The sequence below is a fragment of the Rattus norvegicus genome, chromosome 18, assembly GCF_036323735.1.
Source record: "Rattus norvegicus strain BN/NHsdMcwi chromosome 18, GRCr8, whole genome shotgun sequence".
Lineage (NCBI taxonomy): Eukaryota > Metazoa > Chordata > Mammalia > Rodentia > Muridae > Rattus > Rattus norvegicus.
The window spans coordinates 3,844,602-3,864,969 of record NC_086036.1 but is presented as its reverse complement, the minus strand read 5'-3'; the positions used below and the strand labels follow the sequence as shown (position 1 = coordinate 3,864,969).

Sequence of the window (20,368 nt, the reverse complement as noted above, 5' to 3'; positions counted from 1 at the left end):
CACTCAACCAAAGCTAAACACTATGAATATTTATGGATTTATTACTACAGTTTTTGATTCTAATTATGACAAAGTTGGAATTACTGGCGATCATAGTAACATGTCAAACCAGTAGAAAACCGAAGAAGCAACATTTATTGCAGATTTAATAGGGCCAAACCCAATAAATTAAGTGCTTGCCTAGATAAATTTGATATCATTTCACCTACACTTATGAAATAATATTTATTATCATTTACGTATAAGAATTCAGGGACTCAGAGAAAGCATGGAGTTGCCTGCGTTGAGACAACTAGGCAAAAGCAGAGCCGACAACAGGAAGGCAAGGGGAGACTGTCGGCTGATCCGGAGCCTAGGACACTCTTAGGGGAGTACACGTAGCTCGTCGTACTCACGAAATTGACAAGGGACTTACGGATGCATCCGTGCAGTGCTTCCACCGGAACTCCATGGGGCCGGAAGTAACCCTTCGCACACTTTTCACAGTTCACACCCGCAGTGTTGTGCTGTTGAGAAAAGTACCAGAGAAACCCAACGCTCTTTATTCTGTGATAATCCACCACAGAAATAATTCTGTCATAGAAAAGGACCCAAAATGTGTCACAGGACACTGAGTTCACCATGGCTTCCCCACCGCACACATGGGAAAGAGAAACAAGGAAAGGTTCAATAAATGAGCAGGCCTGGCTTTCCCCTCTCCTACCAAAACTGCTTCAACGAACTTGACATATGAGTAAGAAAAAATAAATTCCCCTCCATGTCCCATAGCTTCAGGCCAGTCCCTCTATCTTTGCTCAGAGGAACCAATGACTGGATCGCAACCGCTCCCAGCATTGCTCAAGAATGAGATGTACACGAGAATTAATATTTTTTTCCAACTTTAGAAGGAAGGCATAGAGATCTCTGTCTGCACTCATTCTGGTTTCATCTATGGTTTTTTTGTCATGAAACCAATTCCAGGACATTTCTATTGTGTGACTGGACAATGCGGGCATGAGGTGCAAGCACACGCACATGCGCATGCACATGCACAGAGCTCAGTTCTGAGTCGGGTGGCATTTTCGAGTCCGGGGTTAATTAACCCTTATAGTTGCCACAAAATCAATTACCCAGCACACGCCCTCAGTTTTCAAGAAATACAAGCCATGGGTCAAGCTTAGTTCTGTCTCCCTCTAACGTGGGAAAGCACGTGGGAGTGCTGTGAACAAAGGGCAAAGTCAACAAGACTGAATTCAATGTGACCCCCATGGACCCTGCACAGAAACACAGTGGAGAACAAAGGCCTAGTCTGTGTCCTTTCCCTGCAGGGTTTCATTAATCTCAGATGCTTGCTTTTTTACCACTCTTGTCCTGTGGGCTAAAATACCTGAATCCACTTTAGCACTGAGGTAAAAACCATGCTGGCTACCTACCTCTCCAGCTCAACGTTCACGCCAAGAACCTTATGAGCAAAGAAGAATCAGCTGGATCCCACCCAGTCTTTCATCCAAGTGACGATCAACCTTCCACTCCACTGCAGGGTAAATACTATGGCTTACCAAAGAGGACCTCCAGCTAATCTTGACTTGCAATCCAATAGAGTAGGTCATGAGAAGTGTTCTCTGAGGTGGGCAGCCTTGGCTCTCTGCCCCAGTTCATGCTTAGCAGTGAAACACCAAGACAGAGCTACACACTACAGGTAGAGTAACAGTGGTTTTCTAGGACCTCCACAGTCTGAGGGCAACTCATACTATTGCATTTATGGACAACAGAGTCCTGGCTGAACAAGACAGGTCAAGAGTCAAGAGTCAAGGTGGCTTCTCAGGTTTACAGTGGAAGTCTGTAGGAAGTAGCCCTGCTGGGAGGATTGAGGGGGGTGGTGGTGAAGCTGTGCTTGCATTGCAGAAGGCTTAACATCAGAGGAGACTCTCAGACACCAGGTGAGTGCAATGGCATCCTCTGCAGAAAAAAGCCTGCCTCCCACAGCCAATGCTTTGCCTCAACCCAGAGAGAGATTAGAGGACAGCCTTCCAGAGTTGGTTCTTCCCTTCTACTGTGGATTCCAGGGATTGAACTCAGGTCCTCAAGCTTGAATTACAAGTGCCTTTATCTGTTGAGCCATCTTCCCAGCCAGCACCTACTTTTTTCACAGGGGTTTTACAGCTCAAATCCAAGTCCTTGTGCCTGTACAGCAAACACTACAGCTGTGTCATCTCCAGACCCGGGGGGGTGAGATATGTGGAGTGCTCGCCTAAAAGCCATGCTCTGCTCTGATTGTCTGAGGTCTCCATTCCTCCACAGGGAGCTCTTCCAGCATGTTTGGACCTTTAGGCAAACGCTAACTCCATCTCTTGCAATCAATTCCCCGACTGTACCCTATTATCTTCTATGCCTGTGAACCTCAAGCACATGCAGAAGGTCCATTGTTGTAAGGAAATTCATTTTCCTTACGAGAGTTCCACATGAACTAGACTCTGATGCCTTTCTGGAATGATCTGGCCCTCTCCTAGCCCACTTCTCCTCCAGCTACCCTGGAATCTTGTTCCTTCCTTTTGTCCTTCCGTTATTCCAATAGCCTCAACAAAATCCCAGATCTCAGGAAACTGGCCACCTTACTTTGATTATGTCACAACCTAACCCAATAATTCAAATGGGAAACCCAAGAAATAAAATAGTTCAATACCAATGGTGAACATCTGGTAGCTGCCTCTTCTTCAAGATAAGAATCTCAATTCAGGCTTAAATACAGTGGTCAGAGTAATAAACCCTAGCCCTACCCTAACCCTAACCCTAACCCTAACCCTAACCCTAACCCTAACCCTAACCCTAACCCTAACCCTAACCCTAACCAATAGAGTTAAGGGATAGTGACTTTGAGATGTGAATGACGTGGATTAAGGCCAATAGAAGGAGGCTTTGCAGAACCTGGCCACTTTAGCCTTCTGCCTTCCATGCAAAGACAGAGCCTCACCAGACAACTCGACCTGCTAGCATCTTGGTCTTAGACTTCGTGGTCTCAGAACTGTGGGAAAGTAAGTTTCTTCTTTCTGAGCTACCCAGTCACAGGTATTTTGTTACAGTGGTACAAACTGACGGATACTGTGTGAAGGTCTCTAGGGACAGCCTCTTGTGTGCTCTGAGATGATTCTCATATCCCACTTGTGGGAACAGGAATGGGGGAAGCAGCCACAGGATTTGCTGTGGGATATGTGTTCTTTACCAACAAACCCAAAACTGACCACTAAGCTGACTGGCCTTGTCCTTTGGAATTGCTGGTCTTTTCAAACAAGAGTCCTTCCTCGCTTTCATTTTATAATGGATTCTGGACCGAAGGTGCATTTTTATTTTTAAATACCTTTTCTGTGTGTTGGATTTGGGGCAGGATAGAACCGTATGTTCTGATTCTGGATCCTGTCTCTTTGTTTAACAGGTGTACATGTGCAAGAGAGACAGTTCCAGAACAGGAGACCAGCACTTTATCTACCTCGCCATGTATGTGAACAAGTAGGAAGCAAGCTTAGGCCTTCCTTAGAAAGCCCTGTCTTCAGAGCAAAGGTTCACCTTCACTTTGGCTAACAGAGACAGAATACCTCTAAGAACACCGCACCCCGATAACCTGGGTAGGTGGCAGTCTTCGCCATTACTGCTACCCTATTTGTATCAATGTCATCTCAAGGAACCAAGGTCAAGGAGGAGGTGACTCGAGCAAGTCATTCCCTCAGCCTTTCCTTCCTCATTTGCTCAGTGTTGTTATGGAAATTTATAGTTTCACAGTGAACATACAGGTCCCACGTCAGGCACCAATCACCTCCCACTGAACACCGAACCACAGATTTAATTAACTGGACTTTAATATATGCTAATGATTTTGTTCTTTAGTCACATAGTATATTTGATATGTACAAAACTCTTAATAATACATTCACCAAGTCCAGACAAATATACCCAAATAAAAAACTCAGTTTCTGGGGGATAACCAGGGGACCCCACCCTCTCAGAGGAGAAGGGGAGGGGTATGGAGGGAGGGAGTCTATGAGGGGAAGACCCTGGGGAGGGGGCAGCAATTGGGATGTAATAAATAAATAAAAAATAAATAAATAAATAAATAAATAAATAAATAAATAAATAAATACTCAGGTTTTTATTTTAGTATAGAACACATGGCCTCAGAATATTCCCACGTCCCCACACAGGCAGCCCCCCTACCTCCTAAGAGCCAATCACACTGCTGATTTTTCCCTATTAACTCATTCCAGAATTCCATACCAATGGCTGCCATGCAACACGTGTCCTTTTGTAGAATCTGATTTCCATTGCCACATACTTGTAAGATTCTCAGTGCTATAGCAGCATCAATCCAAGGTCCTCTTTGCTCCTTAGTAGCCTGTTACTCAAACAAGGAAGGGCTGGTCTCGATCCTACCACTGATGACCAAGACTACTTCCACTTGGAGCTCTTTCCACACTATCTGCTCTAAATGATTTGAAAACAAACATTTCTATTTCCTGTAGATAAATTGAGAGTAGGGTTTATCACAGTGTAGAGAGGGGTACGTTTCATTGTATTTTATAGGCTCTTGGGCCTTTGCCATAGCCATTGTGTACCGTGCTGTCTTGCTACGGACAGTGGATGGCGTGCATGGCTGTTTCACATCTCGAGCTTTGTAACTATTGCCATCTGGGTGAGAGGTGGAGATGCACCTCTGGGCTTTGATCGCCATTTCCCTCCTGACTGAAGGAGCACAGCCTTGGCTGGCAGCTTATTGGTCCTTCACAAACTTAATTTGTAAGAGGCCACCATTGTTTCAGCATTGCGTGTAGTTGGGGGTTACCTGTCTTTATTCACTGTGGTTACTGACCGTCTGATAGACTTCCCATTTGTGAATATTCTCTCCCTGTCTACAGCTTGCCCACTTGTTTTCTTCAGGGTCTTTGGTGAGCAGACGTTTTTAATTTCAGTGAGATCCAATTTCTTCTTTCATGATTACAGCCTTCCATGAGCTGAGGACCACCTCCCTCACCTTCTGAATCTCACAGGGATTCTGTATTTTTTTTCCAAATCATTATAGCTCTAATTTTACCTTAGGTCCATTTTTAACAACAAATCAACTTTATATATCTAGGTAGGGATTAAGACTTAAGTTGTCCACATGAAGTCTAGTTGTTTTGAGGCCTTTTATGCAAAGGCTTACACATGTGGAGTGAGAGGACCTTTGGCTGTGTTTGTACTTTTGAGTTCATCCTTTCACACAAGTGTGGGACTGGTTCGCCCACGAGAATCTATGTGAAGATGGGCGTTAAGGCTGCTGTCTACTTGAAGAGCCGTCTCACCTGGCAGTCAATGCAGACCCCTCCGCCTGTGTAGACACCTTTGCTGTTTAAGCTCGCCTGCTGACGCGACACAGCCTCGTCATAGTAACAGTCCACGGCGTGCCCATGGCAGTTGCAGGCTGGAACAAAGCACTCTTGGTCAAACGGGACATTCAGTGAACTCCCAGACAGGATCTCTGCTCGTGGCCCACAATAAAGTCTATTCTGAAATACCGGGGACACTCTGTGGAAAATTACAGGGATTTTTTTTTTTACACAAAGACTATTATATATACTTTTATGTATTTTACAGCTGCTTCTGTTTGATAGTAAGTGAAAGGTTTCTCTTTTCAAAAAGACGTATAATTATAACAGTGATGACTCCAACACCAGTCATCCAGGTACACAGAATATTGCTGCTGCTGCTGCTGCTGCTGCTGCTGCTGCTGCTGCTGCTGCTGCTATTACCATAAACTATGGTCCAGCTCCTTATTTATCATGAAATATATTTATGTGAATTGTTGTATTTAATCTACTCTCTAAGGTAGGTGCCACTGTCCCCATACCACAGATAGGAAAACTGAGGCAAAGAGAGGTTACAGATGATCCATAGCTACAAGCTCATAAACAAAAGAGCCAGAAGTCAGGCCTGCCTTTGATTCCAAATTCCACACTCTCAGCCATTGGTCCCAACTTTTAATTTCAAGACTATGTATAATGGTGAAAATTAGGAATTAGGTACACTTGGCTGACTATATATCCTGTGAAGTTGGGCTTGTGTGTGTTTTGTTTGTGATGGAACTTGGTCCGAGGCACACAGTGGCCCTCACCCAACCCTCGATGTATTGACTTGAACTCCTACCGATGATACTAAACACCACCAAGAGTGAAAGCGAAGAATTCAGTGATTGGGGAAGAATGTCAAAAAATATCTAAACCATCAGTCAAAAGGATCAGGACGTAAACTAACCTTGACTAGTCAAAGCATGCCTAGCACAGCCACTGAGCTATGTGACTGAAATGTTCGTAACAGCTCAACGATACAGTCTGAGTATGCATACTCCTCAATTGATGGCAGAGCTCAGTTATCTACGTGAAGGTGTAAGGAGGGGCCTTCCTTTCTAAGTTGCTTTCGTTGCTGTTTTTATCACAATAACCCAAGGAGTAACTAAGGCACATGAGCTGGGGCTTGTCTGTCAGAATCACCACTTCCCAATGTTCTACCACCTCTCAAAATGTTCTACTACAGCTGTTAAAAGCAGCTCTTGCCATTCCTCATTTTTGTCTGGTCTCTCTCCCCTTCCACATGACTTAGTCCATGACAATCTCCTACTCTGAGTCGGTATCCTACTGTGCGTCAGGTTTAACTGTCACTCTCTTATTTTTTCATCTCAAGACAACTGCAGTCCATCTGCTACCTCACCCTAGAAACAGCAAAGGCAGCCACATGGCACTTAGGACGTCTGGGTAAACGGCTCAGAGGTAGAGCATTTACCTAGTACACCCAAGGTCCTGGGTTCAATGCTAGTGCTTCAAAGAATGCTAAAAAGGAAGACGGACATGTTAAAACACTCAGTCCTATCCAGATAGGAAAGTATCTTGCACGTTATTAATAATTCTTTTTTCTTCTTATAATTGAACTCAGGATACTTTCCCCTTACATCTGATATTTTCCTTGTGTCAGTTCCCTCTTATCAGTTTTCCATAGATGAGCTGCCTGCGGTCTACAGATGTTAAGCAGAGGGTCGCAGAAGTAAACAGTTTGTGTTTCAAACTGTGTGTCCTGTTGGCTGCACAGCACAGGCAAAGCCTGTCTTTCACAGTCCTTTGTGCCCAACCCAAGAGGTTTCTGGATTCCTGGTGGTGATGATATCAGCTTGCAGGGTCAATGCAAGTGCTTCTTACATTCCTGTTAACCCCTGATTTACCTAATAAAGGTAGTGCTGGCCAGTTATTACAATCTGCTGTCTTCACAGTGCTATTTATTATTAGTCGCTGTTCATCTTTTACTGTGCCCAATCTATAAATTCAGCATTCTCATAACCGTGTGTGTAGGAAAGCATACAGCACACCCCAGGGTCTCCACTATCCCTGATCTTAGCATCCACTGGAAGTCTGAAACATACAAGAAGGGTAAAAAGGGGGAGTACCTCATCACCAACAGAACTGAGTCTCTCAAGCTGACACGACCCTGTTCTCTTTGTGACCCAGGGCACACTTGCCATCAGTCCTTAGGTAGAGAGGAGAGGGCTGCTCTGCTCTGAACACAGAGCTCGTCAGCTTCACTCTAGTACCCACCTTCACACTCATTGTGCTGGTCCTGAGCAGCGGGCCGCCAGGGCCTCTGATTGTAGCCTGCACAGCAGCGATTACACGTGTCCCCACAGGTATGGTGCTGGCATTTGCATCGGAACCTGAGAATAAAAGCAAAGCATATTTTGGTAACTGAAAAATGGTGGTGGTGGTGGTGGTGGTGGTGGTGGTGGTGGTGGTGGTGGTGGTGGTGGTGGTGGTGGTATAGCATCCAACTCAGAGCAATCCTCCTGCCTTAGCATCCTGAGTTGAAGAGTAGTTTGGCTTGGTTTGATTTAGATGTTTTGCTTTGTTGGAGCTTGGTCCTCATTTATCCCAGATGAACCTCGAGCTGACAGAAGCTGAGGAACACTTGCGATCCTCCTGCTTCGACCGCCCAAGTGCTGGGATTACAGGTAGATGCTACATGGCTGGATAGTGGGTCCTGGGTTTATGTGATCTTAGAGACCCAACCCAGAGACTCATGCTTGCTCTGTGCATACTCTACCAGCTGAGCTACATCCCCAGTGCCAGGGTAAAGGTTTTATTCGGATCCATTGTTCCTGCTAGTCTAGCATGCACAAGGCATGAGTTCAATCCCCGGGACCTAAATCAAAGCCAAAACCCCTGTGATGTATGACACATACACAATTGTTGGGTCACCTGGTACACAAGCAAATACAAGAACAAAGGAACTTGTATACATTGTGTCAGCCCCTCCCCCCATCATCTTTATTGCACAGACGGTAAAACTAAGATGCACAGAGAGTAATGTACTTGGCGCCAGTTCTCTCTCCTCGACCACATTATGTCACAGTAACTGAACCACACTGGGCATGGTGGCTCACACCTATCGTCACCCCACCAGGGAGGCTGAAGGATATACAGGATGCAGGCTAGCCTGGGCTTCAGAGAAAAGCCTGCCAATAAACAATATGAATAAATGAATAAGAAATAGAAATAAGTGAACAAGAGGTACCAAGTGCCCTGGGGTCCTCTGAGCATCACTTCTTCACCAAAACCTGGAGCGACCCTGGGAAAAGAATCTCTAAGGTTTCGGTGCTCAGCCTATCCTCCAGCTCGGGGATGGCAGAGAGACAACGGGAAAGCTCTCTGAGCACAAGGCTTCTCCCACACACTGCCCCAGCTCTAATGCAGGGCACAGTGCATTTGTCAAGGCGAAGGTGTTAAAAATTACAATCGTGGAATGCCACCCTTGAGTAACCACCCCTCTGTGTTTGAAGGAGGACTCAAACTCATGTGGAACAGGCTGCTGCCTGGGCCTCTCAAGGCCCCTACAACCCTGCTGTGACAGGCAACTGGAGGGTGGTATGACCAAAGAGCCGCACCCCAAATAGACGGTAGCATCCTCCCCGATCCACTGTCTCCACAGGCGCTGACGTGGATTAAACTGGCATGGCATGATAGCTGGAGGCCGTTACAGTCATTCTCAAGGTGTGACAGATTTTCTCTAATCCCAAATAATTGGGACAGAGACTATATTTTTATATTACATGATTATAACACATAGCTGAGCAGTTGTTAATCTCTAACCTCTCATCTAGTCTGACTACCTCCCAGAAAGAAAAAAAAAAAAACCAGGCTACTTGCATTTTAATGTTTATGTTTTAATTTTAATTTTTAATATTTATGCTTTAGCTCTGCTTCAGATGCTTTTCCCATGGTGTCTTCTTGGGACCAACTCCTCATGGCTCTCTCTTCTCCTCCTCCTCCTCCTCCTCCTCCTCCTCCTCCTCCTCCTCCTCCTCTTCCTCCTCCTCCTCCTCCTCCTCTTCCTCCTCTTCCTCCTCCTCTTCCTCTTCCTCCTTCTCCTCCTCCTCTTCTTCTTCCTCCTTCTCCTCCTCCTCTTCCTCCTCCTCCACCTCCTCCTCCTTTTCCTTTTCTTCTTCCTTCTCTCTCTCTCTCTCTCTCTCTCTCTCTCTCTCTCTCTCTCCCCTCCCACCTCTCTCTCTCTTCCCCCCACCCCCTTTCTCTGACTGGCAGAAGTCCAGCCCTGTTTCTCTCTTTTGCTCAGCTATTGGCTGATCAGTTTTATTGACAAGTCAGAGAATAAATGCAGAATGTTTTTTCACAATCTTAAAACAGGAGATGTTTGAAATAAACATTACAATGGTGTGTCTGGATTGCAATGAGATGTTGGGGCAGAGAAACCAGCATCTGAATAACACAGGGCAATCCTCACACAGTGCACCAACTTTTTGCCTATAGGAGACCCCTTGGGCTCTCAGCAGAGAGGTAGTCTCAGCTCAATAGCAATGAAATACTTGGCATACGTTGGTGGGAAAGAGTATCTAAGCAACACTGACTGAGGAACTCGAGGACCAAATACATTCATAGAGAAGTTTTGAGCATAGCACAGGAAGGAGCCTGGCCTCTGTCTGACTGGTGCTGGCACACCCAAGCCCCTGTGGTATTGATTCTCAGTCTAAAGGTGAGGTGGCATTTGGCCTTGCATCTATGGTAAACATGTTTCAGACCTAGTCAAGAGAGATAGAGGCCTTTTTATGAACATCTCCATCTGACGTAGTCCTAATAGCTACAATCATTTTTCTCTTAAACAACTGACTGCTTAGGTCAGCCATGAACCTGAGCAGAGCCCTGTTTATTTGATGCTTGAAAGCCCAGAATCCTCTCGCTATCCATGCTGCAAGGTTAGGATGGCAAACACTTTTGGTTAAAACTGTTCTACCTAGAACCAGTGTCACTGACTGTCCAAGATGGGCTTCCATCAAGTCACTAGGCTGCCTCAAGCAGGGGGCGGACAGCTTCCTGTTCATACATGTAGATTTCACAAGTATTTAGCACCAGATTATTATCACTGACCTCTTCTCTATTGGTAGAATTTAAGTGAGATCGATGCTATCTGACTAAGTCAACACCTCTTTCATGGAGACCAGGAAGTCATTTCTGTGGGGGAAGTGGTGGTGGTGGAGTGAGTGCCCCTGACCCAAGCCCTAAGGTGCATTTCCACCTTCCCTGCCAAGCCCATCTTGAGGTAGAAACTGTCAAACATGGCAGAAACCCCAAATGAAATAAACTCAAAAAGCAGGAACTAGAGAAATGGCTCAGCACTGCCTGCTCCTTCAGAGGACCTGCCTGGGTTAAGTTCCCAGCATACAGGTGGCTGATAACTGTCTATAACTCCAGTCCCAGGGAATATAACGCTCTCTTTTGGCCTCCTCGGGCACTGGGCTTATATGCAGGTAAAACATTTATGCACAAAAGAAAATGAAAAATAAAATAAAAAATAATAATTTTTAAGAATTAAAGAGATACATGCCAAATCAAACTGTAGGTAAAAACTGTTAGTGGCTGTCCAGCATGGTTGAGAATTAGGTAACAGCATTCCATATTACCTATAGGGTGCTATGATTGTTCAGTCATGTCTGCCACAGACCCACTGGTAGTCTGGAAGGAAAAAAGAGCTGGCAGACAGGGAATTCATACACTCACACACACACCACCTTGCCGTGGATTCTGAAACATTCCTGTGGAAGTCTAGAACCCAGAGTCTGTAAAGGGTGTAAATATTCATGAAAACAATTAGCTGGTTCGCAGTGAGCTGAGGAGCCTGGCCACACTTACTGCTTTTCAGGGTTGTCAGCGCTGCAGGCCTCCGCATGGCCGTTGCAAACACACCGCCCACCGACACTGATGTCCTTTATGCTGTAGTAATACTGCAGGCCAGAAAACAGAAGCGTCAGCTTCCAGGAGCCACACCACCATGTGCTCTTCCCAACCTCTGACCCGCAGAGGGTGACACGAGCAAGAAACAAACCTTGATTTTTCTTAAGCCTCATCATTTGGGGGCTGTCGATTACAGCAAGAATTACCCCATGTGCACCAATATCAGACTCACTATAACCATTTACCAGATATAACAACTTTTCTTTTATTTGGAGTTGAACCCAGGTTTCTACTATTGATCTAGATTAATAGCTAAATTGCCCAGGCTGGTCTTAGCCAGACTCATTTTGCAGGCTAATCAGACCTTGTGTGTGTGCAATTCTGCATCAGTTTCTCTAGCAGCTGGGATTACAGGCCTACACCACCAGGCCTGGTTGATTTTTCTGCAAATAGCTGTACCTATTTTATACAGGAACCACACCTCTGCCTAAGTATCGCTGACTGGGAAAGGCTCTTGGAAGAATTTAACTTATTCAACAAGAAAACAAGCAACATTAGCCAGACGATTAGGCACTTTGGACTCACCCGACGCGTGACGGTGGGGTCTCGCTCTGCCTTGGATATAAGATGCCCGAGGAGGGTGTTGGTTCGCAGAAACCGCAAGCGGATGTTTGTTGCCTTCGTAAACTCCCTCAGGGTGTCAGAGAAAGCAAAATGTTTTGCACCTGGACGACCATTTATCAAGGATACAACAATCTATATAAAAAGAAAAAAGAAAAAGAAAGAAGGAAGGAAGAAAAAAGAAAAAAAGGGCAAAGTCCTTTGCTCAAAATGTAGCAATGAAACACTAAAAGTAACATACACCCCAGAGTGCCTGATTCTCAAAAAAGCCCCAGATGTGCCAGGGTAGTCTAGCATCTAGTTTATAAGTCAGAACAGTGTTGTTAGTTCTTAGTTCTACATTTAAACCTAGTCTCTGTGAAGCTGTTACTTTCTTACACCTCTGTTCTGTCAGGTGGCTGTGGAGGTGAACTATGAAATGTTGGAGAGCATCGTTATGTCCATAAACACAGTGATAGGATTCTGTCGAGTTGCAGCAAGAAAACAAGACTGACGTAATCAACAGAGCAGTGGTCCTCAACCTTCTTAATGCTGCAGCCCTTTAATACAGTTCCTCATGTTGTGGTGACCCCACCCAAAGAATTATTTTCATTGCTACTTTGTAACTGTAATTTTGTACATACAAAAGGAAGCATAAGGAAAGTATCTGATGTACAGCCCCTATGAAAGGGTCATTCAACCCAGAGGGGGTCTCAGCCCACAGGTTGAGAACTACTTATCTAAATGATGTTGAAAACGTGGACAAGAACAATGGCTAAGGATTTCATGGCTCTGCTGATGAGAGCCCAGCCTTGATGCTTTGAAACATAAGCTGCTCACCAGCTGATGGTACTGAATAGAGCTACTTGAGTGAGATCTCACGCACCTTAAGAGAGTTGATTTGAAAGTCTGTTTATATTTCTGTATTCACAGTTTCCGTGGAGTTCTACCCTGACTGTCCCCACCTCTGTCCACTTCCACATGGACTTAGCACTGTTGCCTAACCCCACCCCCAACCCCTGCAACCCTCCCCAACAGCCTTGGAAATAGTGCACCAAGAGGTGGGAGGGATAGGTCTCACTTTCCAGTGACCCAACCACCTTCTAAGTCTGTCACGAGAATTCTGAGACCTCTGGACCTTGGATCCCAAACCCTAACTTCCTGGGGAGAACCCAGGGCCCTAAACACAACTTCCAACTCAACTTATTCTTGAGTCTTTGGTGTTACAGACTCCCAAAGCTGTTTACCTCGCCATTTTCCAGAGGTACGATTCTAGAATACTCTGTGACGCATAGCACCTGGTCATCCCGGGTGACAGCCATATTTGCTTCTTGCCCAAACTGTTGTAGACAATCTCCTCTAGAATCTAGAAAGGAAATAATGGGACATTATCAAATGACACATCGCTTTCTCCTAGGTCACTTCCAATGCCTTGTGTTTCCCTAAGAGAGATGAAGAGAAAGACCAAGAACTCTTCTGTGTCTGGGTGAAAGCTAAGGATGAAGTTATTTCGTGAAAGAGAAGTACCTGCTGTTTCAGTTCAAGCGCCCTCCAAGAACCACAGCTGAAGATACATTGTTAACTCTCCCTGTCTCAAGTGGACAATGTTACCATGTAAGGTAAAGTGCTGCCCACCTTGATTCATCATGTGGTCCAGAGTCACTTACAATACTTCAATAGCAAAGATTACAGGTTCAAAATCAGTAACATGGAGCCCAGCATTCACGAGGACAGGAGTTTTGTTCCTAACTCCTCATAAAAGGAGAAGAACATAAGTCACAACTCACTTATAAGGCACCTCCCACCAGTTGGAACAAAATTATTATGAATGGAGTTGCAACCCCCATTCTGCATGTGGGAGCCTTAGAATTGGCACATACATGACTGACTGAGAAACTGGGCTGTTTTGATAACAGCTTAGGACCGAGCCCTACCTAGTCACACTGAGACACCTTTTTTTTTTTTTTTGAGAAAACTCAATCCGTGGCCTTAGACAGTTTCAGATAATCAAAGCCCCTCGTAGCACGGAAGACAAGATTACTTACGAGCAAAATACTGCCAGGGCGAGTAGGTGTTTCCAAAGTCTACGGATCGTTCCAGGACCCAAAGATCAGGGCGGGGAGAGTTCGCAAACTTGATTAAGATATAAGCCACATGGAAGAGCTAAAAAAACAAGAGAGATACAATTTATCTGCACTGAGAGTATAGCTCAGTGGTAGAGCACTTGCCCAGCATGCAAAAGGCCCTGGGTTCAATCCCCAGGACCACCAAAATAGGAAAGATTAAAGTCACTTTGTCTGTGGCTTTGACTATTTCTATAAGACATTGGTTTCCAAGGCTACAAGATGCAGAGTCTACTTCTGCCTGCATGGTGGACATCTCTGCCCAGGAGTGGCTTTTCTAGCTCATTATTGTCAAAATCTCTAAGTACATGTGGTCATCACCATTGGTACGTCTTAACCATATCTAATTCCTGAATATCAACCAGTCCGCACGGCCTTATAGCATATATACATATATATATATATATACACACACACACACACACACACACACACACACACACATACATATATATATGTATGTGTGTGTGTGTGTGTGTGTGTGTGTGTGTGTGTCAGAAGCCTGGTAGCAAGTACTGAGAATGACGTGCTAAGTCCTCTGTGGACAAAGAACCAGTGGGACAGCTCAGAACTTCTCTTAGGAGTGCCAGAGCCTGTGGCTCCAGGTATGGGAAAGATCAGAGCTGCAGACTGAGACCTACGCAGCTGTTGTAGAATGGCGCCCCTCCTTCCCGGTGCCACCTTCACGGCCTCCTCATTTCCTGGCTGCTCTCCTGTGACCAATGTTCCTGATTATTCTCATCCTTTGCCTATGACCAGAATGACACAAACACAGAAGGAAATGAAGCTGAGCTCTGGCTCTCTTCACCTCTGATCCTTAAACTCCAACGTATAGCCCGAGAACAGCCAGTGTTTCTTGTAGTTTATTCCCCTCTCCCCGTCCTCAAAAAGTATCTGCTTTGCAACTTGAGTTCTACAGTCCTACAGTCAGGTCACCAAACTGGTGATTCTGGGTCCAAAATTTCAGCCAAGGATCAAGAAACGTTGGGGTGGAAGCTATCATATCATTCTTGTCTGTAGTCCCTGGCAATGCAGTATGACAAGTACCTACAGCAGGTTAGATAGTAGAAGCCATCTGTACATAATGTAGGAAGGTGTGCGTAAGTTACAGTCAAGTGCAGCATTCTCCTCAAGGGACTTGCATCCCTGAGGGATACAGAGGACAGAGGGAAACAAGTGCAACCACTCCAGGGATGCTGAGAGATAACAGCAGAACACAGGCTTACATAAATCCTCTGTCATGCTAAGGAACAAAGACGGCCCCTGTTCTCCAACCCCCTGGCCCCACTGCATCCCAAGGAACAGATCCCTAGTGGCTTTCTGAGCAGGCTACCCCTGCCATTAGCTTGGCCACTGGAACCAGCAGGATAATGGACTTATCTACTCAGAGAGAAGAGAAGACCGAGACCCTGTGGGGTCCTCGTTCCTGGAAAAAGTACTGAGAGAGAAGACCTTGGGCCATATCAAGACACATGCAAGGCCTTGGCTCAGTCTCTGGGACCAAAATGCAGGTAAGGACAACAACCGTAAGAGTTTGAAGCACTTTCCACATAGAATAGCAGAAAGCATATGTGTATATATGTCTGTGTATGTGTGTATGTGAGTTCAAGTCTGAGGAATAGTATCTAATATTAATATTTCAAACTCTAAATTAGAAGCCCAAACGTTCATACAAAATCTTTTCATATTTTTGATCTCCAAATTCCTTTATACTTTAAAAAAAATTATAGTAGACCCTCAAAATCTTTTACATGGATTCATATATCAACCTATACCATATTAACAATTAAAGTTGAGAAATTTAAGGCATATATGTGATCACTTATTTAAAGTAGGAATCCCACTCCATAGGAAGCTCTGAGTGAGGCCCCGGATGGAGATGTGCTGGTGACGTAGGCGAGGCCTAAACCTCAGACCCACGGGCAGAGAGCAACCCTACCCCGCCTCACGCCCCTCCCAGAGGCTCAGAGAGGAATGACAAATCCCTCATCTGGAATCGAAGTGGGGTTGTGGATCGTGCGTAGAAACGCCCACCATAGCTTTCTTCCCCAGTGTACTTAGGGCTTGAAGACTTCTTCCCCACAGAAACTGCTCCTACCTGGAGTAGCCACACCTGCCTCCTTAGTCCAGCCTTACCACCATTTATCTGTGTGCAACGACCCCACATCTCTGTCCTACTCCACACAATGAGCATGCCGACCTTCAGGGTGCTGCCGTTTCTCCACCTGAGGAGCAGCTCGATCCCAGCTTTTCTGTGTCTTCTTCACTCCCTCACCTGCTCCATCAGGTCCCCACAGAGGTGCCGAAGACAAATGCTGTATGGTTACAAGAAACTAACTTTTCTAGCAAGAACATTGGCGGTGCTCTGTTTCTGCAAATACCCTTTAACAGATTGGAAAACAAATGGATTTTCGTATCTCCCTCTGCATTCAATCTCTACTGACATGTTTTGGTTTGGGTGAAATACTTGAAAAAGATCTTACCCCAGTTAGATCCTCAATGGTAAAAATGAGGTCCTCAGGGTATATGGACCTCCTGAAAGGACCAGTGCTCAGGGGTACCCCCATAGGCTCTCACCCGACTCTGAGAGACACCACTCCTTATAGAGTCTCCCTTTCATGGTAAGAGGCCCTTTTACTATTTCTCCAAGGGAAGGAAGATCGTCATAGCAGGAACTAAAAGCCCCAAGTCCCAACTTGATCTGTCTCCTCCACCTTGTGCTTTACAGTTTGGGAAATAATATTTACCTGGGCTGTGCATATAACCCAACTGTCTACCACTGCTTAGGGGAAAACCCTGCCTGATTCAGAACCCTGGAACTACAAGGTGGTCTGAAAACCATACAGCAACAGCTAAAGGTTTTCAAAAGAAACACCATTATCGTACAGTGAAGGGATTTAGGGAAATTCAATTACTCCTGACTGGAAAGCTGTAACAAATATAGGTCCTCCCAACTGCTCATACACCTGTCTCAGTAAAACAGAAAGTAAACCATGCTTGGGTATGAGAGAAAGATAGATATAAGTGAAGTGCTTTGAATACAAGAATCAAACATGCTTTCTCTCTCCCACCAAGCTCTCAGCGATAGTTCCTACAAATCGCCAATACATTAGAATTAGTGACCACTGCCTCCTAAGCTCAGCTTCATCTCCAAGGTAACGCCTTTCTTCTGTAACACTGCAGTTACAGAAAGTCCTCCGTCAGAGCTGGGGATGGCACTCGGGTGTAGGAAGCCATGGCTTCAAGCTCCAGTGCCACGTAACCAGGAGGCAGAAGCTCAAGGTCATCCTTGGCTACATGAAGTTTGAAGCCAGCCTGGGCTACACAAGACACACCGGGGTCGGGGGAGGAGATGGGCACGGGAAGGAGAGAGACATCTCCGTAAGCAGATAGGGTACCCACTGGCTTGTTCCGGGACCTTATTACCTGGATCTAACTTAACGAGCATACTAAGTCTATCCACCACCATTTAACACCAAGCAGACAGGAGATTCCACTTTAAAAATTGTCCCTTCTGTCTTTGTTTGGGGACCTGATTCTGAGGTTCCTTAATGCACATGTGCAAGCGTCCTGGTGACAGGTAGGCTCTCAGTCCACGGGCCTGGCTTGGTGGGTCTACCACCAACACTGTGAAAGCCTGCTGTCCACACGTGCACAGTGCTGCAGCTAACCTGCAGGTCCCCTCTGACATACACACCTGCAACTGCTGTCGCCCAGCAGTGAGTGGTCTCTGGGTGCTCACAAACTGCCTCGGGCATAGTAAGCCAGGAGAAAAGGTCTGCGTCCTCCAGATTGATCATACCATAAGCTTTCTGTTAAACAGCTACCTCTCTTATTCCCTGGCACTTGATCTCCCACCACTGAAACTACTTCAAAGCACACAGGTCAGCCTTGAGACTCATGGATAGAAGCAGACAGCACAGGCAGAGAGGCCGGGGAGCCGGGGGCAAAGGGCATTGTCCAGCAAGTATTTGATGGGCAAAGATAAGGGCTGGGAGGGAAATGGCAAAATTAGAGACTTGTAATCTCCTCTCAAATGCTTTTGCAACGAAGTAAAGCTGGCTGGGCTCTGTCTACTTATGGAGATCCACGATAGCCTTTTAAGCAATGCTCTGGTAAAGCAGACAAGAGAATGGAAAGGCCTGTAGACGTCAAAGGATTGCAAGGTGAGTGGATGAGGTAAGGCAGAAGCTGAACCTTGTCTTTCTCAAAGCCACTGAAATTACAGCTTGCCTCAGTCAGTCACTAACTCAACTCCTGGACTGAATATTTGCTGTGAATGAATAGAATCTGCCACGGACAGAATAATACATGGATATATGAATGAAGGCATGTATTAACCAATTAAAAGAAAAGCTATGTTACTGCTGCTGGGTTCAGGAGGCAGACACTGGCAAGCAAACAGCCACAAAGTGAGCCTCAAGAGCAGCGTACTTGGATACTTATTTAATGAGTGAATGCACTGATTTAATGAGTGAATTTAATGAGCATATTGTTCCATGAAGAAGCATGTTAATAACGACTTTCCCTGACGCTTTACTTTGAACAGTCTGCAAACCTACAGAAGATTTCAAAAAACGGTGCGAGGGCTGCTCATCCGTCCTTCACTTAGGTTTATGAGTCGTTCATATTTCACACATACATACACACACACACACATGTGCACGTAACATGTACACACACACGCACACGCACAGACATACACGCATAGGAGTCTGATTCCTTGAAAGTAACAGACTTCATGACGCTTGCTGCTAAATACTTCAGCGTGTATCTGCCCAAAACATGGACATTTTCATAAACTTATCATTTCCAGGATTATTCAAGCTTCTTTTTTGCTGCAGTGATAAAATGTCTACAGAACTTCGCCGTACCCCGACCTCCCGCTGCCATGGTTTTGTCTTTCTCAACAGTGACATTTCAGATATTCTGGAACATTCTCTGGTCTGGCCTCTCTCTCATGTTTGGTCGAGTTCTAAGGATGCAGATTCTCAGCTTCTTACTGGGTCCCAGGAGAAATTGCTTTCTTGGAAGGAGGTAAGGTAGATCATTCCAGAAACTGTCCAGACAGGATCCAGAAAGTGGTAAGTAACCTCTAACCCTAGCATCTCTTTTTGAGAGGACCCCACTGTACTGCTGATGACTGCAGGCCACCAGAGGCTTCCTAGGTGTTTTGGTAAAACCTCTTACAAGTCCTCTTCTACCTTTCATTCCACAATGCCAACCTGCCCAGCATAGAGAAACAGCTCTAAGGTTCCTGCACTAAGGTTCTAAGCAATGCAGATTTGAATTAGCAGGACGACAAAATTTGGGTAGAAGCTAGAAGAAGAGAAAAGTTAAGATTCTGTAACATCCTGGTTGGACAACATGGCAATGGGAACTAACTTGTACTTAGAATAAATAAGTCTAGTAGACTGGTCCACATTACAGTGACCACAGACAAGGAGGGCACGGTTTGAATGTTTCATAAAGACATGATGTTTGAGAAGATAGGTATGTATATCCCAACTTGAATATAGTATAGTGTATATGTATCCATGCACATATATATGACTATATATACATGTATTTGGAAATGTGTGTATTTTATGTGTCAGTTTGAATTTGAAAAATACCACAAAAACCTAAGAAATCAAAATCCTAAACCAAATTTAGTGTAAATATTGGGACTTGGTCTCCTGTACCGCACTCCCACGGTCTCCACTCCAGAGGAGACAAGCACACTCCAGCTGTTCTGATTAAAGAACAAATCTGTTCCAGTAAAAAGGAAAGCCATGGGGTTCAGAGCGGGCAGCAGCTCAGTGACAACATGCCTGTCTGTCACGCTCCGAGTTTAGTTCCCACTACTAGCACACGCACAAAACAAAGCTGAAGAAAGGGGTCCCTGGGCGCGGTGGCACACGCCTGCAGATCCAGCTCTGAAGGCAAAGGCAGGAGCAGCACTGAAGGCTGGAGACCAGCCAGTAATGGAGATGGACCATGACTCGGTAAAACAACTAGGAAGGCTTGGGTCGCCAAGAAGAAAATAATCAGCAAGAAGAAAAGGGAAGCCTTACATCTAAACTTTATACTGGGGAGCTGAGGAGACAGCTCAGAATGCCTACTGCACAAGGATGAGGACCTAAATTCAGAGCCCCAGTACCCATGTAAGAGTCGTACATGTGTGTGCAGATCAACAGCCCGAGAGCTGGGTGAAGGGAGGGCAGAGACAGAAGGATCCTAGAGCTCTCATCAGTCAGTCAGTGAGCTCAGGGTGCAGTGAGAGCTAACTTTCTATTTATCGCCAGTACCCATGTAAGAGTCAGGCATGGCCACAAGCATCATTAGCCAAGAGAGAAAAAGGAGGGTGCCCAGAGCACTCCAGCTGGCCAGACTAGCCAATCAGTGTGCTCAGAGTTCACGGAGAGATCTTGCCTC

At 45.5% G+C, this 20,368-nt stretch overlaps 1 protein-coding gene across 3 annotated transcripts in view; it reads right to left on the bottom strand.

The window, feature by feature from the left end:
* Lama3 (laminin subunit alpha 3) overlaps positions 1-20,368 on the bottom strand; it is a 235,124-nt gene that overhangs the window by 168,052 nt on the left and 46,704 nt on the right. For all 3 annotated transcript variants that reach the window (XR_005496046.2, NM_001393748.1, XM_039096924.2), the window contains 7 exons: positions 13,874-13,991; positions 13,076-13,194; positions 11,814-11,984; positions 11,187-11,278; positions 7,587-7,702; positions 5,310-5,428; positions 416-506 (listed from right to left, as the gene is read on the bottom strand). Coding sequence is in view for 2 of the 3 variants with exons in the window: in NM_001393748.1 (NP_001380677.1) it covers positions 416-506; positions 5,310-5,428; positions 7,587-7,702; positions 11,187-11,278; positions 11,814-11,984; positions 13,076-13,194; positions 13,874-13,991 (826 nt within the window). In the remaining variant the exon portion in view is untranslated. The remainder of the gene's footprint in view (positions 1-415; positions 507-5,309; positions 5,429-7,586; positions 7,703-11,186; positions 11,279-11,813; positions 11,985-13,075; positions 13,195-13,873; positions 13,992-20,368) is intronic.